Raw genomic sequence first — 26421 nt, 5'->3', positions numbered from 1 at the left:
TATGGGCTTGAATAAACGACGATGATGATGAAGATGACGATGATGATGATGTAGTGGGAGGGACTTCGTGCTTTGAGGGCGGCGCTTATGGCTGGCGCACTCAGGAGTACATGTTCTTACGATCTACAGTATGGTGTCATAAAACCACTCACTTTTCCTCACTTTACAGCAGCTTCCAGGAAACAAAAACAAAGCTAACGGCGCTTCATAGCTGGGTAAGTGTACCGCAGACGGCATGGTCAGAAGTACACCGTCGTGGACACAGTTTCAGACAGAGAAGCTATGGTTAGCATGTTAGCCTCTGGGAGTTGTATTGGTGTCGCTTCCGAGCTACGATGCAAAAAAAAGGGAAAAATAAGTACAAAACACAACAGAGAAAAGAAGGCGGAGTGGTTTGGTTATTTTTAAGTATGGCATTTGTGGTGTGCTGCTCAGATAAAGTTGCAACTTGTCAATGCTGACGTCCAGATGTGTGTCCCCCCCACTAAACTCCGTGAACACTGTTGAGCAATCCCAGTATTATATTTAGAAAGGCTGTGCGAACAAGAAGCTGGGCAGAAATGTGCTCAACTTTCTATTGTCACTTGTTGTCATGTCAACTGCCTCTCTGTTCATCTGCTTCGTGTGCATCTTGAAGGGGCTCAGGCTGTAATAAAAGTCTCCACCAGGAATAGTTGCATTTTCATCCCTCTTTTATACATATGTCTTTCTGGGTGAACACAGAAAAGTTGGAGAGAATAGCAGTTTATGTGTGAGGAACTGATCAGTCAGCTGTTGTTCCCAGATGAGTCATTGGAAATAGACAGAGCTGACTATTTAAATTTAGAGGTCAGATCAGATCTAGTTCTACCACTTGATGCTCTGCACTTGTGGCTCAGTCTGAGTTCAGAAAAGCAGTAGAGATCTGAGTAGGAGCTTGGACTGTTAGTACATTCAGACAGCAAGCACTATTCTGATAATGTTTGTAATATGTTGGCTCCTTGGCAAACTGATCGGGTGAAGTCAGGTCAAATGGGCTCACTTCCTGCACTGATAGAAAGTATTCACTGAAAACCACTACAAATGTTGCCACAACATCACATGATCTGTTTCAGCTGTTTTGATTAGTTTAGTGATGAAACATTTTCAGGACAATGACTTGTTTTTAGACAGTGGGTAAAAGGAGGTTCATATAATTTTCTGTGGGGATTTAAGCAAGATAAATACTGCATATATTTGTATAAATATATATAACATGTGTCCTTATTAAGAGAAATGTGGATTTACAGCAAACGTCTAGCCCTTTCTAATACTCACTTCACACCCTGGACTATTTAAGTTGTTAACATAAAATGGCTTATGCGTTTTCATTATACGTTTTGTACGTTTAGTAGTATGACTAATTTAAAATGCTCAGAGAAAACTTAAACATGTAATAATTGAAGGAAACTTGTGACACATTAAATACTAAACTGATGTGTATGTTCACATTGACGTTAAACATAGACAGCCAATTATGCCTTTTAACTGTTCTGTGGTGTGACACGCCTTTGTAACAAAATACAAATTAATTCTATAACAAGAGGAGGGATGAGCACAAACCATGGATTACTAGGGCTGTAGACATTTAGTTTATTATTCTGTCAATGAGGTCTTAGTCTACCAATATTTTATTTGTCTAAGAATGATTTTTATTGGGATTATAAAGGATTTATATAGACCGGAGCAGGAAAGAGAATTCATGATGGATTTAGCTGGAGATTTAGTAATGAATTATAGTTGATTCTGTCTTTAATACGCACAAAAATGAAATGTACTAATACTTTCCTTGTCTTGTCAGTGCACTTTAGTTAAAATATCTAGTCTGATCATAAAGATGGTTTAGAGAGCTTTTGATAATTACACATTCTCTTTTAGTCGAACAAGAATTTCTTCAGTTCATTATACAGTATGAATTACAGTATTAAACTTCTTATGTCTTTTTAGATTTAAAGTAGAGTCAAAGGTATAGTTCTAATAAATAATGTATACAATGCTATGTTTATGCCAACACAATTTTAACAATATTTGACACAAGTACCTCCTTCTAGAACATGTAATTCATAGAACACCTTTTTGTGCTCTGTTTGGCTGAATTTTGAAGAAAGAAAAACATTATTCCGTAAGTAATTTAAAGTCATAATCTCATCAAGAACCCACATCTGTTTTAGCAACGATGTTACTACGTTCGTGCTCGCTGAGTAGAATGGTAAAGCTCACTGACCAGCCACTGGCCGCAGTCTTCTGTATCTGCTAATTAAATTGAAGTGGCTACAAAGGGTGAATAAGGTCCGGTGGGTGCTGGCTGCTGGCCTCTCTGTCTGTTTGATCTGTCTGACCGCCCCTTAGCATGTGCCTATTGTGTAGCAGATATGGGCGTGGGCCTGCCTTTATCCAATATTCAATCTGGGGGGATGTGAGTGGAGCAGCGCTGTAGAGAGACTGAACCAGAGAGCGCAGTGAGAGGACCACTACTACTCCAGCTTCACAACCCAGGTAAGTTCTGCTGCTGTGTTTGTCCAGCCTCCTATCTGTCTTCATCTGGTTATTATTGATGTTTTTCTGCTTTACTCAATATAATTTGGGTCAGAGTGCAACCTAGTATCTAATCTGGCCAACAGAGGGAGCAGTGATGGACTGAACAGAATGAGGGTGTGTCAACAGGCTCCTGCTCCCATCACTGTAAACAAAGGAGATTGTTTTTTTTTGACAACTACGGACGTTTGACTCCTGAGTGATAAAGAAAAAATGTTGTTTCCCGTTAAAGTGATTATACTCTGTTGTTGGCTTTAATACTCCTGGTTCAACATGTGCGCATTTGTGGTACTGCTCTGTAAAGTGGAGCTCATTACCAGGCAACTGTTGGGATGGTGACCGCACCGAGACAGGAAGTCAGAGAGAGCGCACTCAATCAATAATGAATGCACTTTTATTGATCTCCCAAACAAAAGACATGAACAACAAGATGCAATTATTATTTCTAAAACATTTCTACTGGACAATGATAGAAATGTACCCTGAACTGACTAGATTTCATATTTGATTATTGATTTGATTTGTCAACAAATGTCCCTCTCTTGTTTGTTTTCTTTTATTTCCTTTTATATAGAGCTCATCGCCATAATCCAACAGAGGCATAAAAGTGACCTATACCAGACATTTACGAGCTTCATGCATAAAACCGGCTTTATTATAATAAAAGAACAAACGTTTCTGTAATTTCTGTAGATCTTTAAGACAGTTCTTTGTTTAGAATGAAACCAAGGTATTTATAATTTGAGACAAACAAACAAGATTTTCCCTGAGAGGTCTTAATCCTTTGACGTGTGTCCATAGCTTTAGTTTTATATGAATTCAGCACTGACTTTCAACCTAGAAGGCAGCATGCGGAAAGCAGACTGTAAAGACTCGACGGCCTGTTCTTAAAAATTCTGATTGACATTTGATACATTAACCGAAAGATTATTAATATAAATGAAGAATAAAATAGGGCCCAAGATGGAGCCCTGAGGTTCTCCTTTGGACACATTCCAAAAATAAGAAGCCCCTCAATTGGACACATTGGTCAAATATAGCATGTTGCCTAAGGATTTTATTCAAAAGCTGAGGATCAACAGTGTCAAAAGCCTTCGATAAATCAATGCGAAGTGCAACACAATACCTTTTTGTGACTTCGGGGTGACCATGGATCTGTATAAAAATACACACAGATATTCTGGATTTTCCAGGCACATGTAAAGCTAGATATGCTTTATTAATTAAAATTTATATATGTATGGAATATATAAATGTATATATATCAGTAAATATTGCTGTGGGATGGACAATACCGGTATATCTGTGATATTGGGATTTTTCTTATATCATATATAGGATATATAGGAAAAATGTGCCTATATGTCGGACATATACTTTTTTTCTTTACGATAATCCTATTCCTACTGGAAGTAGAAAAGTAATGAAGCTGAAGAGGTGGCTGCATATTTACACAATCATAAAAAGTGCAACAAATTCTATTCCATCCCCAAAATAGTTTGTAAAGTGAATTTGGAAAATATGGTGACTGAAGGCTTCTAGATTTACCAATAAAATCCATTTATGATGAAAATAATGATTTGTTTTATTCTTGGAAATGTTTGATTTAATAATGCTGCAGTCTTTTTTTATACATCTTTTTTATTTGTGCTTTAGAGTTTAGTCCAGATGATGATTACGATTAAATTATATTGCTTCTGTTATTGTTTATTCCTCAGGTGAGCGTTGCAGCAGCTAGCGCGCAGCCATGGACACCACTACCTCCCTGAAGATGACCTCACTGGCCGTGCAGAGCCTCTTTGCATTTGTGGAGGAGGAAAACCTGGCGGCCATCAAAGCTCACTTGGACAAGTTCAGAGATGTGGACAGCAGGAGCGACGTACGTCCACTACAGGACACAAGAAAACATTACACCAGATAACTACTTTTAGTAATCTATCAATTATAAATGACATATTGATTGATCTGTTTTCGACACCTGGTCAGTAGTGAATATAACTTTTTGTATGTTGAGAGTCTTGAGAGATTTCTTCAGTGATGCTCAAGTGTACATAACTGAATCTGAACTCTACTCACTTTACACCCCAATCACTGCATTTGTAACTTGTAACATCTCTAGATTGCATAGACTACATAATCAGACTAGTTGGACATTTGGTATGAGCGCATGGAGTCATGATTCACAGTTGCAGTTGTGTGCTAATGGAAGAACCTTGTTGTGCTTTCAGAACGGGCAGACTCCTCTGATGGTGGCAGCAGAGCAAGGAAACCTGGAGATAGTTCAGGAGCTCATCCGAAGAGGAGCCAACGTTGACCTGGATGATATTGTAAGTACACGGTTTCATTTGTAACAGTGAGTATATCATGAAAAGATGGCTCATAACTGAAGAATAACAGAATAACACAAAGCCTTAAGCAAAAACTCTTGGGTGCAATTAGTTAAATCACTTAATAATCCGACACATGTTGCAATTCTGTCAAAATACGTTTGTTTCGGCCATAAAACTGGCCCAGCCCTTGTTAAAGCTCAACTTGGATCAATAGCTTTATTTGGACTTGAGTCAGTGGAGTTTAATACATCGGGGGTTGAGAACTTTGTGAATTCAAAAGGAGAACTAAAGAAAAGCCTACATTTCCGGGGATAAAGCAGTGAAGTAATGGAAACAGGTGACTCCACTGTGTTTATCTTTCTGAGCAGTTTGTTGTGTTACCTGATGCTCTTTCTGCTGAGCTCATCCGACCAGGGCTTAGTCCACAGCTCTGATGAGCCATAATGACACACATTTAACAACACTTTTGGCTAAATGACAGGATTCAGAGACTGGCCAACGCCCTGCACATCCATGTTGGCCCTCACAAAACACTCACTAATACTTGGGCCCTCCTTTGAGACAGTCACACGCTCACGTAGTTCACATGCATGCATACATGTAAGTGGGCATTACGAGTGAGCCCAGTGAAACGTAGAGGAGCAGCACCATGAGCACCTGGTACGACCAACTGGTAGGTAAGGCCCTGTGTGCGCTGGGCCCTGGCTGTGTGGACTCTGTAGGCTGTAGACCGAACTGGAGCTCTTTGTTACTGGCTGTTGTGTGTGTGTGAACAGGACAGCTGGACATCGCTCATCTGTGCGGCCAAAGAAGGACACATCGAGGTTGTCCAAGAGCTGCTGGAAAATGGGGCCAATCTAGAACACCGAGATATGGTGAGGAAAAAACTGTGATACATAATTTTTTTGTCTTGTATTGTTTTAGATTTTAAATTCTTGATTGTATATACCGGGTACTTACTTTGTGCAAGAACACTTTGCCGACGCTTTGCCGCTAAGTATAGCATGGAGCACTTTCTTCACTGCTGATCCTGAACCAAATAACAACAAACACAAGCGTGTTTACATCATGTGTTTCATGTATGTTCATGACCCCGAAAGGGAACAAGCGGTGGAAAATGGATGGATGGATATATACACAAAATATTATCACTAACATAAACAGACCGATGGAAGCAGGAAAAGTCACAAATATGACTTGCTGTACTGTACTGTTGTATTTGTGTTTTGTTTTGGATGTTGCTCAGTCTTTCTTCTCTCTGTTATAGGGAGGCTGGACTGCTCTCATGTGGGCGGCGTATAAAGGCCGCACTGAAGTGGCACAGTTGCTTATGGAAAAGGGAGCCAACCCTAACATCACTGGGCAGGTTTGTTAGAAGTAGAGTATTTTAACTATGTAAATTCTGTTTTTCCATTCCATGTTTTGGTGGCTTAGTAGTGACTAGACTAGTCTAGAGTTTGAGCACACTGGTGTTTTGACTTGATGTTGTCCTGCCCTCGCAGTACAGCGTCTACCCCATCATCTGGGCAGCTGGGCGGGGCCATGCAGAGATTGTCCATCTCCTGTTGCAGCACTCTGCCAAAGTAAACTGCTCGGATAAGGTAATATCCATAGAGACATGGAGGAGCCTCATGTGCTCAGTGGTCATATTTCCTCATACTGAAAGTTTATTGTTTCTTTGTGTTTCTGTCTATTTCTTGTGCAACGTTCAGTATGGTACCACACCTCTGATCTGGGCTGCCAGAAAGGGCCATTATGACAGTGTCATGCATCTTCTGGCAAATGGAGCTGATGTGGACCAAGAAGGAGCAGTAAGAGATTGATACAGACAACTAAAGATTTTTTTTTTAATAATGATAGTGTCATACACATACGTGCCAAGCCCGCATGAGCTTACAAGGCACTATTGACAGTTTCAAAGATGGCTGCATACACATTTTGTTTTACAAATACAATGATACCTAAACTAAAGAATGTTATAGTAACTATAATTCATATATTCAAACCTACAAGACAAATAAGACATGGGGGTCACCTCAGGAATGTTACTTTTCTTCATCACACTTATGAGACCGGTGTCCTATGTAATTGCCTAAATTGAAGCAAAACATTAGTCATTAATTTTGATCATTAATAATTAATTTAATTTTCTTGTCTATTTTCCGCTGTCTTTAATGATTTGTTAGATAATTTGCATTTCTCTTTTATCAGCAATATTCATGCATAGCCATTTTTCATAAACTGTCTTGTAATGTAATTATAATTTATACTTAAACTTAGCATTTATACTTTCACCCCACTAATGATTGAAATGATTCCCTGTGTGGCAGAACTCCATGACGGCTCTCATTGTGGCGGTGAAGGGAGGTTTCACAGGGGTTGTGAAGGAGTTGCTAAAGAGAAATCCCAATGTCAATATGACGGACAAAGATGGAAATACCGCCCTGGCCATCGCAGCCAAAGATGGCCACACTGAAATAGTGCAGGACCTGCTGGACGCCGGGACTTACGTCAACATCCCGGACAGGGTAAGCACTTCACTTGGGTCTCTGTTTGCCTGGGCTCAATTCTATGGCTTTCTCCTCTGTAATATGATTTTCTTTTTCTCTTTAGAGTGGGGAGACAATGCTAATTGGAGCCGTGAGAGGAGGTCATGTGGAGATTGTGAGAGCTCTTCTGAACAAATACGCTGATATTGATGTCAGGGGCACGGTGAGAAGACCATGGAATATTGCACACATTTTAGAACAAGCTGGAGTAATGATTTTAGCTCCATGAAGTCACAGTTATTCTTTATTAACTATATTGTTATGTTATATTTCTTTAGGATGGCAAGACTGCTCTCTACTGGGCGGTTGAGAAAGGTAATGCTACCATGGTTCGAGACATCCTACAGTGTAATCCTGACACTGAAAGCTGCACCAAGGTATTCACCTTTTGTTTTGCTAGTGTATTTAAAGATTTAAATTTAAACAAACAGCCTAGTATATATTTACTGTATCTATTCATACATGTGCATGTGCTTTATTCACAGGATGGTGAGACTCCTCTTATTAAAGCTACAAAAATGCGTAACATAGAGATAGTGGAGCAGCTGTTAGATAAAGGAGCCAAAGTTTCAGCCATTGACAAGGTAAACAAATACAAACACATTTTGGATTTGGATATTTTCCTTTCCAAATCTCTCAAACTCCAGCTTTCACAATCTTGTTGTTTACAGAAAGGAGATACACCTCTACATATTGCTATCAGAGGGCGCAGTCGGAAGCTGGCAGAGCTACTGCTGAGGAACCCTAAAGATGGCCGCCTGCTGTATCGTCCCAATAAGACTGGAGAAACACCATATAACATTGACTGCACCCACCAAAAGAGTATTCTCACTCAGATCTTTGGAGCAAGTACGGCCTTTTTGATTTGTTCTTCCATAATATTGCAGATCTACTTATTCATATGTCTATTTGATGTCGTATTTTTGTCTGTCAGAGCACCTTTCTCCGACTGAGACTGATGGAGACATGCTGGGTTATGACCTGTACAGCAGTGCTCTGGCTGACATCCTTAGTGAGCCAACCATGCAGCCCCCTATCTGTGTGGGACTGTACGCTCAATGGGGCAGTGGAAAATCTTTTCTTCTCAAGAAACTAGAAGGTAAATAGAAAGGTAAATAGAATGTGTCCTCTTTTTGTATTGCTGTTTGTTGATCTCCTGTCCCCGTTTGCTGTGGCCCTCAGATGAGATGAAGACGTTTGCTGGGCAGCAGATTGAGCCGCTCTTCCAGTTCTCGTGGCTGGTGGTCTTCCTCACGCTTCTGCTCTGTGGTTCAGTGGCTATAGTCTTGGGTTTCACTGTAGATCCTAAATTGGCCATAGCTGTCTCCCTCAGCCTCCTGGCTCTGCTTTATATTTTCTTTGGTAAGACATTTCAGTAACACTTATAATCAGTAAGTTATTTCTCCTCTTTTCAAACCTTGACTAGGGGTTAATTATTTTGAAGTGATGAGTGACTCGTGTCTTGTTAATTACTTTCACAACCCCAGTATGCTGTAAGGGGTTCTACTTAAATACAAGTTTGTTGCTTTCCTATGGAAGTGACTGGAAAATTGATGGTAAATGTAGGAAAAGAAAATAATCTGTTCCTCTTGCCATTGTTTTGATGTACACTAGAGGGCACTATTGTATTTGTCATGTTTCACCTCGATCCACCACAGTGCTGGTGTACTTTGGGAGTCGCCGTGAAAGGGAAAGCTGGAATTGGGCCTGGGTCATCAGCACCCGACTGGCCCGCCATGTTGGATATCTAGAGCTGCTGCTCAAGCTGATGTTTGTGAACCCACCAGAACTGCCGGAGCAGACCACTCGTGCGCTGCCTGTTAGGTGAGCTTGTGAGGTGCAAAAACAAGGAAACAAACTCTGTCATCCAAGTGCTTCAATCATATGTGTCCCTGATAGGTTCTTATTTACGGACTATAACCGCTTGTCCAGTGTGGGAGGGGAGACGTCATTGGCAGAGATGATAGCTACACTCTCAGACGCTTGTGAGAGAGAGTTTGGCTTTATGGCTACCAGACTTTTCAGGGTTTTTAAGAACGATGAAATTCAAGGTCTGAGTCCCAATTTTGCATGCACAACTAATATTTTTTGTCATAAACTATTTAAATTTTTATTAACATTGCACTTGCATTTTCTCCCTAAACAAGGCAAAAAGTGGAAGAAGACTTGTTGTGTTCCCTCATTTGTCCTGTTTGCCATTACGTTTGGATGCCTCATCACCGGAGTGGCCTTGTTGGCCATATTTAAAGTGAGTTGGATGAATCAAATGTTTGCTAATGTATTTGCAAATATGAAACTGTGTTCGTGTTGCTTGGCATAGCCACAGCAGATGTTTTACTTCTTCTGTTCTCCAGGTGGACCCTGAGAACCTGACTGTGAATGCAGTCTTGATAGCTATGGCCAGTGTGGTGGGCCTGGCCTTGCTGCTGAACTGCAGAACATGGTGGCAGGTCGGTGACTCTGTTCTCAACTCTCAGAGGAAACGTCTGCACAGCGCTGCCAACAACTTGCACAAACTTAAGAGTGAAGGATTCATGAAGGTATGGAACAAAATCTCGGGTTATGATTTCACAACCATAAGTATACGTTTGGGTAACTCTGGTCTCATAGGTTCTGAAGCAGGAGGTGGAGCTTATGTCAAAAATGGCTAAAACCATAGATGGATTCACACAGAACCAAACACGGATGGCTGTGATCATTGACGGACTGGACTCTTGTGAACAAGACAGAGTGCTGCAGATGCTTGACACAGTCAGTACTTTCATATAAGAATTAATGTTTTTCTTTGCCAATATTGTCCAGATTTATGTAGTTAAAACTGACTACTGTCCAGTCTGTGGTGGCAATAAATTGTCTCCTGGGGTGGGGAGAAAACGAAATCACTGTGTGAGACAAAGTTCCGAATTAGAACGGAGGGAATCCCCAAAAGCATGTGCTTCTCTTACAGCTATAATGAAACATAAGCAACATTGGCCAGTATGTAACACAAGTCAGTCTTTACCATCTATTCATGATTGTTTCATTGTATTTTTCAGGTGCGTGTGTTGTTTTCCAAAGGTCCTTTTATCTCAATTTTTGCTAGTGACCCCCACATCATCATCAAAGCTATCAATCAAAATCTTAACAGTGTGCTGAGAGACTCCAACATCAATGGCCACGATTACATGAGGAACATTGTCCACCTGCCAGTCTTCCTCAACAGCAGAGGTCTGAGCACAGCTAAGAAGCTGTGTATGGCCACGCCCTCTAACGGGGAGGGAGGGTCAGTGGATGGTAAGGCTCCACAGCACAGACAAGGATGTGTTTCAACAGTTTGTTGTATATCATTAACACGCAGCATTCATTTTCAGGATGGCACGAAGATATGGAAAGGAAATTTTCACAAAACAACTTGGGCCAAGACCAGGCCAAGATGGGAAGCAAAAACGCCTTAATCCGCAGGGTAATGATTCTAACAAATCTTTTGATGAGGCTACAACAATTAACCCTGTGATAATTATAAAAAGAGCACTGGAGAAGAAGCTTGAATAAAACAAAAAATGAATCGTATTGTTCATAACTAGTATGATGCCCCCTGGCAGGATGGTTCTTTTACCATTTAATAGGCAGCACTGTAACAGACACATCTCTTTTAATTCTGTACACATAGTTGCATTAATTGTTTTTATGATCAGGAAACCTCAATTTGTGAAACTTCCTGTTATTTGTCCGCCCTATCCGCATGAAGCGGACATGTTAGAAATCCAATGAACATGATCAGTCTCTGGTGTGTGTCCTGGTGGAGTTGCTGTAATGGCTGTTAGTCTTCCTGCAGTGATGCCACAGTCTGGTGACAGGCCTAGCAGCAGTGGGTCTTTGTGACGGAGCACTGGCACAGGTCTGCTGGCAGGAGGCTAAGTGGCTCTGTGCTGTAGAAGCCAAACTCCCAATGCCCCTGCCCCCCACTGTTTATTTGTTTGTTGTTTATTTATGCTTGTATGCTTGTGCCTTGTTTACTACCCTCAGTTATTAGAGTGTGCCCTGTCATTATGGGGAGGCATGCTCTAATCATTTGCCCCCTGCCACTTGCAGTTTCTTGGCCACAGAGCTTGTTTCTCCAAGTAGAGTTTAAAACAGGGCAACAGTGTAGTGGCTCTCCATTTTATTGGCTGTCTTGTGCTATTTAGAGCAGGCCCTCAGATGCACATCATCATGGTTGGCGTCCTCCTTTATTAAAATGATCTTAAGTATAAACAGGCAGAACTAGTGATACTGACTTTTATTGGGACAGTCACAAGACAAAGTTGTCTTCAGTGTATGATACAACCAGAGTGAGGGCCATCTTTTATTTCTCTGAGGAAGAGGTCATGAGACCCACATTACGACTTCAAAGTCTACCAAATGCCTGAGCTTGGCTCATGACCATGGCAGCTGTCTGATATCATCACAGATGTTCTGTGCTAGATCTGTGTCTGCCTCTCTGAGTTTCCCTCTCTAAAACACTGCCTCTCACATACACATACTAGGTTTTACCCACTGAAGCATGGTTTTGGCTGGTATACATGCTTATAGATTATAGATCTGTATCCGAAATGTATCTATTATCTTAAATGTCCCTTATTGACTGAAATTTGAAGCACACTGTGCTGTGGCATTTCGATGTTGAGCTGTATTTTTGAGGAATGATAGATAAAGTATTCTGTTAATCCACAATACAAAAAAACATTCTGTTTGTGCTGAAGGACACGTATCGGCGGCGCCACATGCAGAGATCCATCACCAGACAGATGTCCTTTGACCTGACCAAGTTGCTGGTGACGGAGGACTGGTTCAGTGACATCAGCCCACAGACCATGAGGAGACTGCTCAACATCGTCTCCATCACAGGTGCCCTCCTGTTTATGCTACAGTTTAAACACAAACTTTACTGATTCAACTACGTACTCCTAAAAGGACATACATCCAAAACGTACATACTATGTAAATAAATGTTAAGTTTAAGTTAAAATATTTTCCTCTATAAATGCTAATTCATACGTTTCTCTTCATTCCGTTAAGGCCGCTTACTACGGGCCAATCAGATCCTCTTTACCTGGGACCGCCTGGCCTCGTGGATCAACCTGACTGAGGAGTGGCCCTATCGCACGTCCTGGATCATCCTCTTTCTAGAAGAGACTGATGGTGTATCAGATCAGATCACTCTCAAGACCATCTATGAGAGGTACTCACTGACTTTTGTTACCATTTTCAACATTTGTTTTCTATACTCTTGTAACCACTGGGGGGCAGTAGAGCATTTGAGGTCCCACTTTAGAAAACATCACAGCAAAATTTGTTGCCCATCCAATGGATGATCCCACAAACAAAAAAAGTCTGTGGCTGATTTTAGGAGAGCAGATCACATTTGGTCAGTCTTGTGCCTCAGTGGATGGTCTTTAAAGGTTACTCTGCCACTGTGGACTCCAGCCTGAGCCTGCAGGGAGCAAGTGTCACTCACAGTAACTGTCATTAGCATACGCCATCTTCAGTGCACCAGCTAATCCCCAACCTATGTTTTATAAAGGATAAAAGACAGATTAACATTAGTAATTTCAGTCTAACATTGAAATACAGAGCCCGTTTAAAGTGATATTAGTACGTTCTACCTCCTCCAGTGTCTTTCCAAATGGTTGCTCTCTACTGTGGCCATCAAAGAAGCTTTTTAATGATGATGACAGGAAGCCTCAAACAGGCTTAAATGCAGCGCCTCGCCTTCAGCCCTTATCTCCAGCTCTGATCTTCAGCTGATAGGGCTCTGGCCTGTGCTTCTCTCTGAGCCTCTTCCTCTTTTAGCTGCTTCACTGTGAGTTATGTGTGAACAGCACTTCCTGCAGTACCCTCTCATAACCTCAGGCCTCTGCCTTAGATATGAAATGTTTTCCTCTACTACAATGGATTACTTGATCCAGCATGTATCCACTGTTCCTCCTTCTTCATTTGCTATTTTAAACCACATCATAATGGTTCAATATTTCCTTGTACACATGTATTGTGCTGAAGGGTTTAGCCACAACAGAAATGCACATCCCCAGAGCACTCCACGTTAAGTGAATATATTAGTGTTGAAGTGAACATGGGGTGAGTCAGCCTTATAGGTCAACTGTCACCACAGATCTCAGTCATAAGGCTGCACGCTGCTCTCTTCCTCTGACCCAAAAGCTCCATCCACATCGAAAACGGTCTTTACTTCACAAACTGTATACATATGTGCTTTATTTTAAAAATGAAACTCAATCCAGATAATAATTTAGCCCTCGTCACACTGATATTTTAAATCCGTTGTAGCGTTGTCAAAAAATCCCCAGATTCTAATGATACTAAACTGGTATCGATACTAGAAACTCATTTCAACAAGTACCGATACTGGACTCTTTTATATTCAAGCAGCACAGATGGTCTGTCTAAAGTGGTAGGTGTCTCGGGGCACAATGTAGCAGAAAAATGATCTGGTCTTGAGACATGCTATTTTACACACAACAGAGTGTGAGCTTTGTGTCTATATTTTTTTTAGTCCAGATAATTGTGGAGGAACTTGAGGTTAAAAAAGTGTTATTCATATTTAATATAAAGGACCATGTGAACCGCAGTTTAAAAAGATCTTACAGCAATTGTACTTTTAATCATTATCATAAGTTTTACTGATCAGAATTCACAGGTTTCAGTGCAAAACGGAGAGGAAAACGGCAAAAGGAAGCGAGAGGCAGACGAAAGCTAAGCCTCTCCGCGCTTCTCTTCTCACACACTCACCAGGAGCAGATTGCACCGAGAACTTGGAAAATGCTCTATTATTACTAATACTAATACTATTGCTTATTATTATTTTTATCATTATTATGTCTATTTTTTGAGAAAAATATTCTTCTGAAAACACAATCATTTTGGTATCAAATCAGTATTTTTTTTTAGATTCAAAATTGAGTTTAGCATTTTTAGTATAGTGACACTTACGCTTGGACAAATTGTGTAATCGGGTAATCAAAATGTTAAACATTAACTCCTAAGTACATGTTTCCTTGAGTGGAAGTGTTGCTCAGATTGTACATTTTTACTTGTAGCGTTTGTTTACAACAGTCTATTTCTGTGCGATACGTCACCTACTTCAATTTAATCTGTTGGTTGTGTTTATTTTGGGCGCTCTGTCTCACCTTCTCTCTAGGCAAATAATTATTTGAATAATCATGATCTCAATTCTGATTAAAATAATTGTGATGATTATGTTCCCATATTGTGCACAATGGTTTATGTTGTGTGTTAGTACGTTCATTGTATCTAAAGTGTTGGTAGCAGTGAGGTGTGGTGCTGCCTTTGTTCATAAATATACAAGTTTGTCGCTGCTGTATTTTAACTGTATGTGTTTGATCGTAATGAGCAGTTCAAGAGTGGAACAGAGAACCTGAACACTCCGGTGTCCCTACAGCGAGGCCAGGCCATTACAGCTAATCTGACGGAGAATGTGTAATCGGTTAATAACCTCAGCGATTTGTAGCATTAACGGTGAGAGCAGCAGTGAGAACAAAGGTGCTGTGTGGGGTGCAGATATTGGCTCCTGTCTCAAAGCTCTCACACAAACACAAAAAAATGTTTGTCTCCCAGGACCTCCAGGGAACACGACAGCTTACGGCAACTCAGGTCTTGGCCCAGTGACAGAAACAGAACAAAACAAGTGCTTTGGATCATTTCTCAAATTTGTGGCCATCAAATTAACAACCCCAATTCTAATTTCTAAATGTTTTTTCTTTCTTCCTGTCACTCATGCAAAAGCTTTGTTCCTGTCGGTGTGTGGTTCTGGCTGCCATTACAATCTTAGTTTGCTTCAATAATTACTTCTCCAGGTTTCTATGGTTATGATATGAAAGCATTGTTAAAATCCCATGATTCTTTCCTTAATCTCTCAATACTAAATACTAAAGTGCTCCATCCAAGAAAACGTCTGGTCACTTCAGCCATAAGTAAAAATACATATATCGTATTTGCAAAACAATCTCCACTCTCCTCGAAAATTCCATTAATTGTTCCATCTGTCGAGCTCACCAGATGTGTTGGATATTGTGAGCTTGATGGTGAAACTGCCACTCATTAGAATCATGTCTTCTGACAGAGCTTATGATGAAAGAACTCATCTACCATTAGTTGTCTGCCTCTTGTTAAAACAATCTCCACTCAGACACTAAAGTCTATTCAGGGCTTTTTCTTTCTACTTCATAACACTCAAAATTAATGCGAGGGCAATGAAGTCGTAATTAGTACTTTAAAATGACACTTCACTGTGGTAATTGGCACAGTTATTAGTCTGTCGCAATGATGCCCTCACATAAAAGCTCGTGCAGTTGACTCCCTTTGTGTGAACTCCTATTTATCTCTCTTGAATGGGAGCGCCTGTTATTTTTGGTTGAGGAAGTCCTACAAACGTCTCCTGTAAATGAAAAGACTTGTGATCCTGTACTGATATTACTGTAACTGTAACTGTGGCTGGGGCGTCGAGGCGGCGGGGGAGGGCGGGGGGGGGGGGGGGGGGGTGAACTGGAGAGACACTGAACAGAACACTGACGCTATCCAGTCTCCGGAGGTGAAATCAGACCAGGCCAGAGCACACAGCAGCCACCGCAGTTCCAAGCACTACCCACAAGAACAGTGTACCGCTCCACAGCATCCAAGAGTACACAGGCGTACACGCTAGTACTCAGACACGGGGTATATTGCAGTGCGGTGCAGTACAAAGCCAGGTGTACAATCTTTCACCTGAGCCGCAGGCGTCTCTGATTGAGAATGCTGACTCAGGAAATGCTTGGTTTCCTCTCAGAACGCTGGCACTCCGTGTGCCCGACCTTGGTGCATACTCGACTCATTTTAGCCACATGTGCTGATACTGACGGATGGGAGTCTTGTGCTTGGTCCAGTGCCGGTCTCTCCGATCAGCTTGTCCTGTTCACTGTCTCGTGCTCTATCCACCTTCACGGGACTGTGTCTGAATAACCTCGGTGTCCACTCTGTCTGACGCACTTCTGTCTCTTCTCTCCAACACGCCGACCTTTGGCATTCATCTCTTCTGTTCTGCCATTTGAGAGAAGGGAAACACATTTTATATTCAACTACTAAATATTATGTGTGTGATATTTCATTATATTATTTTGACACTGACAATTGAACTGAAACATTTTTTGTTTATTTGAAAACTAAACAGACAGACTAAACTATATATAACACGGCACCACAGAAAGACAAAATCCAATTCTTATTCTTTTTTTTTTTATTACTGTCTCTCACTATTGATATGGTCAGTTCCTAACAGTTATACCATAAATGGAAATGTTGTCATTATGTTTGCATGTGTGCATGTGTGTGCAAAGCAAAATGATCTATAGGAAAGCATCAGGAAGTGGATTGTGCTTTCTCATGTGTGGGAGTCTGAGGAGAAGGGCGAAGCATGTCATCTTTGACCTGCTAGCATTTCGGATAAGTGCAGAAAGCCCCACTGGCAGAAGCACGCCATAGCAGCTGGGCCGGAGACTGTAGTGCTGTGGCAATAAGCTGCTCTGTCAAAGAGCCCATTGTGTCAGGATGCCTGCTTGTAAGTAGTCCCAGTCTGAAACTAATATGACTGGGTTCCTTAGCACTCCTAACCGAGCATTCATCTTGTCATTTGGCCACTGATGGCTGATAAGAAGGCTTTGTTCATTTGGTCTGTGTCGTCTGTTCACTGTTAGGATGACTAAATCTGAGATGTGTGTGGACTGCTTAATGGCAGGCCCAGTGGCTCATCACTAGTGGACTGTTAATGATGTCATTTGGAGTGGTTAAACCTCAGCAACAAACGACTTGTCCTTAAATGGGTACTCGGTGTTCTGTAACATTGGCATCACTCTATGCTGTCCATTTCTGGCCATACATTTTGTGATCCACCATGCAAACACTTGTAAATGTCAAATATTTGATCATCTATCTTCTATTGCACTTTGAAAATGTCATTTTTGAAGGGCCTTCTAAATTTGAGTGTCAGTGACCTAAAACCAAACATATACTTTAGTTTGTTTTTGTTCAGGGCTTCTTAACTGGCTATGTGCTTACAGCGCACACGCAGGATGTTGACCTCTACTTGACTTAGTGGAACAATTGCCCCAATCATCCAACCGAGTGACAGAAAGGCAACAACTTTCGCCCTATAAGAATTCGTGAACAGGGTCAATCCCTGCCTGAATGTGTGAGTTTTGTATGTGGTGCTGGGATAAGTCAAGTGTCCAATACATTCTTTTGTGGCAAATTCTACTCTCATACTATTCCATCATTATTGTTATTTACTGGTTTATGCTTCCCCTCATTGCCAAAACTATTTTCTGAATGTTGTTGACTGACAATGGCAATAAAGCTATTCCCTCCATATTGTGAAGATGGTGATCAGAAAATAAACAAATTAGTCAATTAAATGAAAGAAGTGTTTTTTAATCTTTTGTTTCTATCATGACAGTTATTCTGCCACAACTAACAGTGAAGTGTGTATTTGACAGCATAGTCTCAGACTGCTGTATTTGGTGATAACGGCCTGATGCTAAATGTGGTGTACGTCATGCTTCCGTCTGCTGCTCACTAAATGATGCTGCGATTGTCATCTTCTGAGGTTTCCTCCTCTGCTCAGGCCAGATAACAAGCCTTATTCTATCAGTGCTCCTACACCCCCTCACTATCTCACCTTCTCCAAATCCACGCGGCTCTGCTCTCATGAAGGCGGCTGCTGCATATCTCTACAATCTGAGCTCTACTTCTTTCCATTTCCTCTTTATTTTCTCTCAATGTGCTGCTCTGGTTTCTAATATGCTCACAGTAAACACAGTTTTAGTTTGTAGACTGAATAATAACACACTTTGCTACAATATAAATAATATATTTATGTATTAAAACAGACAGTAAACAATACTTGACAATTATAAGTTTTGTATCCTTGCTCTGTGTGAAGGATTTCAAAGAGCATCCCGGCCACAAAGGACGTGGAGCCACTGCTGGAGATCGATGGAGACATCCGGAGCTTTGAGGTGTTCCTGTCCTCCAGGCAGCCCTCGCTCACCGCCCGAGACGTGGAGATGTTCCTGCCCTGTACCGTCAACCTGGACCCCAAGCTCAGGGAGATCATCGCAGGTTAGAGACACAACTCTTAACTTTAGACAAATCTGCTAAAACTGTGACACCGTGAAAAATCATAAAAGCAATATTTGAAAATTCTACAAAGATTAAACATGTGATCTGAGATAAAAGGCAAGCGTGTTCACCGTGTTCATTGCACACTGCATGTAATCGCTGTCCACATTGACATTTGCTATTGCTGCTTTATAGTTCAATCATAACTGATGATGTTAATGTGCTCATTCTGTCTGTGAAATGAATTTGCCAACTGAATTTGGAGAGTTCAAGCTTTCAAACAGGGTTTAATATGACTTGGTTCATTATTTTTCATATAGACTTTTTGCCAATTTTGCCAGTTTTTTTTCACCCAACACGACTCAACTTCACGAATATCATACATATTTATAATAAAATGTGAGGTAGAAGCTTCTAGCTGTCAAACTTTCCATCTGCACTAAAGGGCAGCAGGGCTGGACATTCATATCCCTAAAACAGGGTTTGTGAAGTTTACTAAATGCGTTACATTTATTAAGTTGAATAACAAAATGCATTGGGATTTTTACAATGTCCTAAATATCCAATTGATTTATGAGCCACTTTTCAACTCGGCAGCTTAAGTCTTAATGCAGTTGTCAACCGTTAAATGTATAACTGGACAGTTTATTTGATTTGATGTTATTTATAAGCTCGTCTGTCACAATCTATGGCCATATTGATGTGTTGAGTAAAGCCCGGTGCTGCTGTGTGGCTGTGGACCATATACCAGGCGTTAGCTGAGTGGATTGCAGAACTGCAGCCGTGTCTTGTGTGATGTGACTTTGTGCCAGCTCATTCTGGCAGTGACACTACTCTGAACATTGCACCAGGCTGTGCTCTGTGATCGCCCGGTGCTCACACACCCACAGACTGCTCCTCATTTCCAAACAATCAAATGTCGAGCAGGTTTCAGCTCTAACACTTTTAGGTCAGCAAAATATTTTCACCCGCTCTGCCACTAACGCCTGACCAAATTTCACAGTTTGTAGTTCCAGTGACATCATAGAGCCGGGTGAAAGTGAAGGATGCTCAAGTGCTGTTTACGTGCGTCAGTGTCCACTTGGCACACGGGGCCGCGGTTAGTACAGAAGGCGCTGTGTAGAGGGGCAATATATCCAAATGTAGCCAGTATTGTTTTGAAGATATGCAGTGAATATTGAGAGTATAATGTATAGTTCAAAAATGTTACAAGAAAGAGCTTATTAAAACAAAACAAAAAAATATATCTATTATTAACGTTCAAACATGGGAATAAGGTGATATTTCTGCACTCTCGTTATTAGTTTTACAGCCCTTTTACATTTGTCTAGAATTACACCCCAGCGAACACATTTAAAGACACGTTTTCTTTTCTGTTGGATTGACATAATATCGTCTATATCAGTATATATTTTTTGTCATTTAAGAACTATTAAAGATACAGTGTTAAACAGATGCGTTCAAAAAGCTTATTTACGTTAGTATTCCTCCATTTTATTCCACGTTAAGCTTTTTGAACAATATTTCACAGATTTAAGTAATTCTACAGTAATTCTAAAGCATCCATTTTCCTCAGCCAAATTTTTACTGTCTTAACTTTGTAAAGAATTTGAAATAATGCCAAATATTAGGAAAAAATGTGTGGGTGGATCTAAGGGTTCTTTATAGTCGTGGCCAAAGCTCGCACTGATAAACTGTCTTCTCATCCACTGACTATGTCCCCCCGGCTCTGTCCTCTCTCAGATGTGCGCGCGGCCCGGGAGCAGACGCACATGGGGGGAGTGACCTATCCCACGCTGCAACCGCAGGAGGCGGGGACCCGGGGCCCTTCGGGGTACGCGCAGCACCCGGCCACCTGCTCCCCCAGCGTATCGTTCTCCGGATCTCTGCCCCCTCAGCCCCACAGCGCTTACTTCAGCGGGATGACCGGCCCCCAGCACCCGTTCTACAACAGGGTGAGCCTCGCAGGCCTCTGGTGGAGCTCACACACACTCGACTGGTACATGTTTGCAGTTCTAATTACATTTTTACGGCAAACTCCCTGGTAAGTTCCACTAGATCTAGGTGCGCGCTCCATCTTGCCATTTAGAAGAGGAGTTCTCCCTTTTCATTTGTCGGTGTTCTGTTTTCTCATCCATTTTTTTTTAGCCTTTGTCCTCATGTCCATCCCATTGCTTTCTCTCCTCCATAGCCTTATTTTCCCCAACATGTGTATCACCTGCCCCGGCATTACACGCACCACCCCCCCTCCTCATCCTCGCGCCCCCCCTCTAAACCAGCTCAGCCTAAGGACAACACCAGTGAACTCGTAAGTAAAGTTTGACTCACCGTGTGCCTCAATTCACTCCTCCACTCTGTTTTTAATATATTACTGAATTCAACTGATGGTTTGTCTTAACCCTTTATATGCCTTTTTTCACTAAAACAATATTGGTTTCTTTCACAACGGTATAGTATTTATTATTCACAACGTTTGAAACATAAAACAATCCTTTTCGTATGACACCATAAAATGTGAACTATTTTTGGGGGGAGATATAATTGAGAATTTCAAGAGTAAAATTAGTAGCAGCAGTAGTAGTAAAGGTATGTAGATGAAGTTGGGGTTTTAAGGTACATTTTCAGGTACATTTTGGTGTGAAAATGTCACTCTAATAAGGTAAAGTAGCCAATATAACACATTGTATCCTGAAAACAATGCTAATCCACAACAAAACTACATATTTTCATTGAGCACATGATTTCTGTGTGACATTTCAATCACATGATGTTGTGTGATCTTGTGTGTGTGTGTTTTGTGTGTTTGCTGGGATTATTAAGAGTGTATCGTTTGTGCGGCTCCCGTCCACAGCCTGACCATGAGCTTGCGCGGGGGGAGTTTTTCTTCCTGGCACTAACCACCAGCTCCACACTCACCCGCAGCCTTCTTACCTCGCTCTGCTACAGTTACACACCGTCACGCAACGGCGGAAATTTTTTGTGTTTGTATCAGCGGGGCGGGGCCGACATGTGTGTTCAGCTTAAGAGGCTCCATCTTAAACATACACTTTATTATACATGACGTGATACATTGTAGCGACCTGAATAACGGTGCACTAAGTCACTTTTCTAGTGCGTGTCTCCATGGAAATGTTATTGTTTTGCCTGGAATGTACCACAGTATGGCATTAAACGTATTGTGCATGTATTACAATATAAAATACAGGCGTTTTTATTTATATTGGAACCTATTGCAGTGTGCGATATGCCCCAAGTGCCTCAATATCAATATTATTGTGATATTTGAATATAGTTTTTTGACACAATCATTTAATAAAAACAAATATGCCTTTATGTATTAGTCAAACTCTGTCAAGACTTAAACTAAAACTAAATCTGCCCTTTTCAACACTTTCATGGTACATTTCTGTCAGATGGAGGACCTTGGTGTTGTTGCGATATATTTAGTTGCCGTATCGATTATTGCATTGGCCAAAATTGCGATGTCAATACTTAAATAATACAGCAGAATATTCTGGGCAAAGCAATGACATCTCTGTGAAGATAATCAGGGCAGGTCCTCCACCAGAACATCACATAGTGCACCTTTAATAAACCACGCCTGGATGAACGAAGAAGTCCAGTTCAACGCAATATTTAACCAACAGTAATAACACATAAGCTTAACATAACACACTGTAACAAGTTAACAAACCTGTAATCACATTAAACCCTGGTCTAAGTACATTGTAATGACATGTAATTACAGGTTGTCACACAGCATTACACTCGACATAATGAGGGTCAACTCGTGTACTATTGCAAGAGACGAGTGCTGTCAAACTGTCTGTGGGGCCTTTTTAGCTGATCTGATGTTTTGTTTTCTCTCTTCATGAAGCTCTTAAAGTCCCAGCCTTACAGGGTAAAGAAGGTACTCCTTGGTTTTACATCTATATACCGTTCATCTTCATCATTTGAAACCAGCCCTCATATCTTCATTACTCAGCATGACGTAACATACACACGGTAGAGCATGTCTGTAGAGATTAAAATACTAACTGTAGAAGAATGGAATGCTTTAGTAATGAACATGTTGTTGTTCAACTCTCCGCACCTGCCTTTATCCCTGAACTCGGTTTGCACACTTTGGCACCTTATGTCTTGTCCCACATTTAACGTGCTGTTAGTTTCTGTCTAATATCCACACAAAGTCCCACTAAGCCCCACTATTTTCCCCAAAGCTGAAACAAAGCCTGGAGCTTAGTACCACACCATGTCTTAATGATGAATGGCAGATATGTGAGGATCCAGAGTGGAGAGCCATGGGTGCTGTGTCTCCCATTCCGTTGTACAGGGCCTTTGGGTCCTCAGACTACTTAAGTGTGGTTCACCCTCCCTTGTTTACACTAAGCTAAAGAATCAAAGCTGGGGGTATTTGGAAAGGCTGGCAGCACATTTTACTCCCACTGAGTTACTGTGGGAACGGCCTCGTGCCACAGGACTGCTCTCAACCCACTGCTCTTAGTTTTGCCCTAATCAAATCAATGGCAACTATAACCGTCTCTCCGAAATGCTAACAGTTTGACGTTGCAGTATCACACTTGACTGAAGCGATCATAATGACGCGTTGTAAAGCTGTATCCTGTGCTTGTTTATACAGGTGTCTCCTGGAGCACCACTCAGCTCTCTTAACACAGAGGCTGTCTGTGAGCAAATCAAACTCATCGATGGAATTGATCCCAATATGCTGTCTCACTACACTGCCACCGTCAAAAAGGTCCTCTCCTCTTTGACATTCACTGTCCAAACGCTGCCCTTTCTCCTGGTTGTAACCGATTTCCTTCTCTGCCACAGGCTAATATCAACGGGCGGGTGCTGATGCATTGTAATCTGGACGAGCTAAAGAAGGAGATGGGGATGAACTTTGGAGACTGGCAGCTCTTCAGGGGGATGGTGGGTGTGGCCCTTTTGTTTTAGTATTAAACATGGTATAGTGACTTTATAAAACCTGAGGTAATTGTAGAACACATTTTCCACTTTCTGCTTATTGCCCTTTCATTTTAAACACCGTCTGAGGCTGATCCACTCGCCACAGGGCAGCAGTTCACATTGTGACACTGCTGATATGACGCACATTGTATTCTGTGTTTTACAAGGAAGGCCCTTGTTAGTGGTGCTCTAATGTGGAAATGACTCCCACATGTGCCTCTGCTCTGTCGCACACTGCTCTGTCTGCCCCCTCACACTGCACTGTTAAACATGAGCGGATGTTGGCCTCTCTTGTGTGTCTACATAAAGTGCTGTGTCTTCAGAACACTTGTGTGTTCACACACGGATGTGTTCAGATGTTGCATGTGTAATTAAAAAATAACTCCAACCTCACAATGTTGTGAATCAGGGAAACTAATTATGAGACATGGCACACAGAGTGAAGAGGGAGTGTGCATCTTTATACCCCAAAAAATTGACAAATTAAACTGCCATTGATTTAATTTCAAGATTATACAAACTTGACTTTCTATTTTATTTATAAATTAATAATGATGGTTATAACCTCTATCCAGGTCCATCTCTCACTCTGCTAATGTGATGGTTCTGCTTGTGCAGGTGGTGGAGCAGAGGCTCTCTGAGAGCCAGGCCCTGCTGCAGGAGGACTCCAGGGCCCCCAGTGAACAAGGCAGCAGTGTGGTGCACCCCGCCGTCCGAGAGCTCAAAGAGCCCTGCGTCTTCAGCCTCAACCTGAGCTTTGAGGAGCTGAGCGCTGCAGGTCTGGACGAACCCGCTCGTCAGAGCAACGGCTACAGCAACTCCCACTGGCCTGTAAGTCTGACATGAACATAACAGTCTTAGCTACACCGGGGCCCTGAAACGGGGCCTAGGTGGTGATTTAACAAGAGTAAACTGAACTGTTTTAGCTATATTTCTGAGAAAGGTTAAATATATTTGAAATCCTTATTTACACAGGTGACAAATTACCGCACTTCGAGCATATCCAGCCTCGCCTCACAAGAATCCTCCGTGGACTTCTGTAAACTGAGCGATCGGCAGCAAGCCAAGTACAACGACGCCTACATGGAGTACATCTCTCAGGTGGGACAGCTGGAGGGGCCCGGAGCCGAGTGCACTGAAGACAAACCAGTGAGTACACACTGCTGCTGTGCGTTTGAGTTTAACAAATCACAAATGTTTTACGCAAAAGGAGGACGTGAGCTGCGGCAGCTACAAGCTGTGTTCAGGCTAAATATGATCCTGGTCACTGTGTTCTGTCAAAGGCGGGCCAATCAATGGCTTCTCATTTCAAATAAAATGTGAAAATAGCATTATTCAAACAAGATGCAAGATAATGTATCCTGTCAATCATATGTCATTCAAGTTACCTTAAAAGTCATTATTTGTGTATGAAATTCTCTTAAGGTACTTGATGGTGTCATATTTTAACTGTGTTTCAAACTGTAAAATTGTCTTGTGCTATTGATTTTTTATTTTTTTTTTCTCTCCTTGGCCTTCACTGTGTTTTTCAACTTCTTCTTTCCCCTGTTTCTTCAGGCGAAGGAAGGCTCTGACCATGAGTGCCGCAAGTCCTTCACCAAACCAGGCCCCAAAGGAAGCGATGCCACCGACTTCTCCGGAAACGACGCGCAGCAGTTAGACCCCATCAGCGAGGAGGACGAGAAGCTTGACCACAGCACCTCATCCAGGGCGAAAGGGGACTCTTACCAAAAGCTACCCAGTGATGAGGACTCTGGCCCGGAGGAGGACAACACCACACCCCTGCTACAGAAAGAGAAAGAGGCCGCCTCACACAGAGCCACTGGTCTGCTCAACAAACCCACTTTCCTCTCCGACATCCTACTGGACAAGAAGGACTCGTCTGACTCCGGGATGCGCTCCAGCGACAGCTCCTCTGACCGCTCACTGGAGGAGGTGGACGCCTCCAAAGCCAACCTGATGGAGCTGGAGGGTCTGGTGAAGAGGGGTCCGAGCGGGCTGCCGGAGAGCGCTGTGGCCCGCATGTCCATCTGCTCCGAGGCCGCCTCAGAGACCAGCCTGATGGCCAGTAGCCCCGACGGAGACTGGGCCCCCAACTCCATCTCCAACCTGAACGACAACGACACTAACACCTCGCCAACCAACAGTAACGCTAACAACAGCCACCGGGCCCACAGCAGTGACCCGCCCACCATCCTCATCGCTCCGGGCAACACCACCACGTCCGCTACCGTGCACCACAACCGCAACCTGCAGTCCATCGGCCTCGGGGACGAGCGGGAGAGCGTGCTCTGAAGCCGACATGTGATGAAACCATCTCCTGAGACTTAGATTTTGACTTGAAGAGTGCGTTGAGTACGACAGCTGACTCCAGGCTCAGAGGACATTTTCTACACATGCATTTGCACTCAATATATGTGTTATAAGCTCCAGTGATTGAAGTCCTTTAGCTGAGTTTGTTTTTGTCAAGTTTTCATTAGTTAATGTGAAATTATTTATCTCCATTCTTGGCTTATTAGATGTGTAATTGAGCTAAGATATAGAAGACTGTCGTTGATCTCAGAAGTAGAAAGTGTGTCGTGTGCTGTAATCGATTTGTAAAACCTCTTCATATTTGGACATTGTACTTTGGATCTCCCAACGCTGAAGCTCCCGCCTTTGAACGACCAGAAGTGGTTCTTAACTCATTTTGCAACAAGCTAAAATGCAGATCGCTGTCAGTATTAGAAGTGGGTGTGTCGTGCCTTGTGTCTTTAATGATCACTCATCCATGTTTGAGGAGAAAAACTGATTTGTGATTAGTGGTGTTCCAGACTTTGTACTGTGATTGAAGAAATGTTTTTGCATGAAGCATTTAAGTCTTTGTGAATGGAAAA

At 42.0% G+C, this 26421-nt stretch overlaps 1 protein-coding gene across 5 annotated transcripts; it reads left to right on the top strand.

The window, feature by feature from the left end:
• Positions 1 to 83: 83 nt before the first annotated feature.
• Positions 84 to 26421, top strand: kidins220a (kinase D-interacting substrate 220a). 5 transcript variants are annotated; one of them, XM_072458146.1, is made up of 32 exons: positions 84 to 215; positions 4272 to 4432; positions 4782 to 4880; positions 5660 to 5758; positions 6151 to 6249; positions 6386 to 6484; positions 6596 to 6694; positions 7214 to 7411; positions 7497 to 7595; positions 7711 to 7809; positions 7918 to 8016; positions 8104 to 8281; positions 8367 to 8531; positions 8615 to 8794; positions 9091 to 9256; positions 9332 to 9483; positions 9580 to 9680; positions 9787 to 9972; positions 10043 to 10183; positions 10468 to 10705; positions 10783 to 10874; positions 12154 to 12298; positions 12470 to 12632; positions 18399 to 18577; positions 20321 to 20532; positions 20769 to 20885; positions 22455 to 22487; positions 23217 to 23333; positions 23411 to 23509; positions 24164 to 24376; positions 24521 to 24694; positions 25103 to 26421. In XM_072458146.1, the coding sequence occupies exons 2-32, from the start codon at positions 4301 to 4303 to the stop codon at positions 25838 to 25840; spliced, it is 4911 nt and encodes a 1636-aa protein (XP_072314247.1). In that variant the 5' UTR covers positions 84 to 215; positions 4272 to 4300; the 3' UTR covers positions 25841 to 26421. The 5 variants fall into 5 exon arrangements, with proteins under 5 accessions (XP_072314247.1, XP_072314245.1, XP_072314243.1 ...); XM_072458144.1 differs by lacking the exon at positions 20769 to 20885; XM_072458142.1 differs by lacking the exon at positions 22455 to 22487.

Source organism: Eucyclogobius newberryi, unplaced genomic scaffold, assembly GCF_026437365.1.
Source record: "Eucyclogobius newberryi isolate DKJ021-1_F unplaced genomic scaffold, fEucNew1.0.hap1 SCAF_21, whole genome shotgun sequence".
Lineage (NCBI taxonomy): Eukaryota > Metazoa > Chordata > Actinopteri > Gobiiformes > Gobiidae > Eucyclogobius > Eucyclogobius newberryi.
The sequence above is the reverse complement of the archived record's forward strand: the minus strand, read 5'-3'. Positions and strand labels throughout refer to the sequence as shown.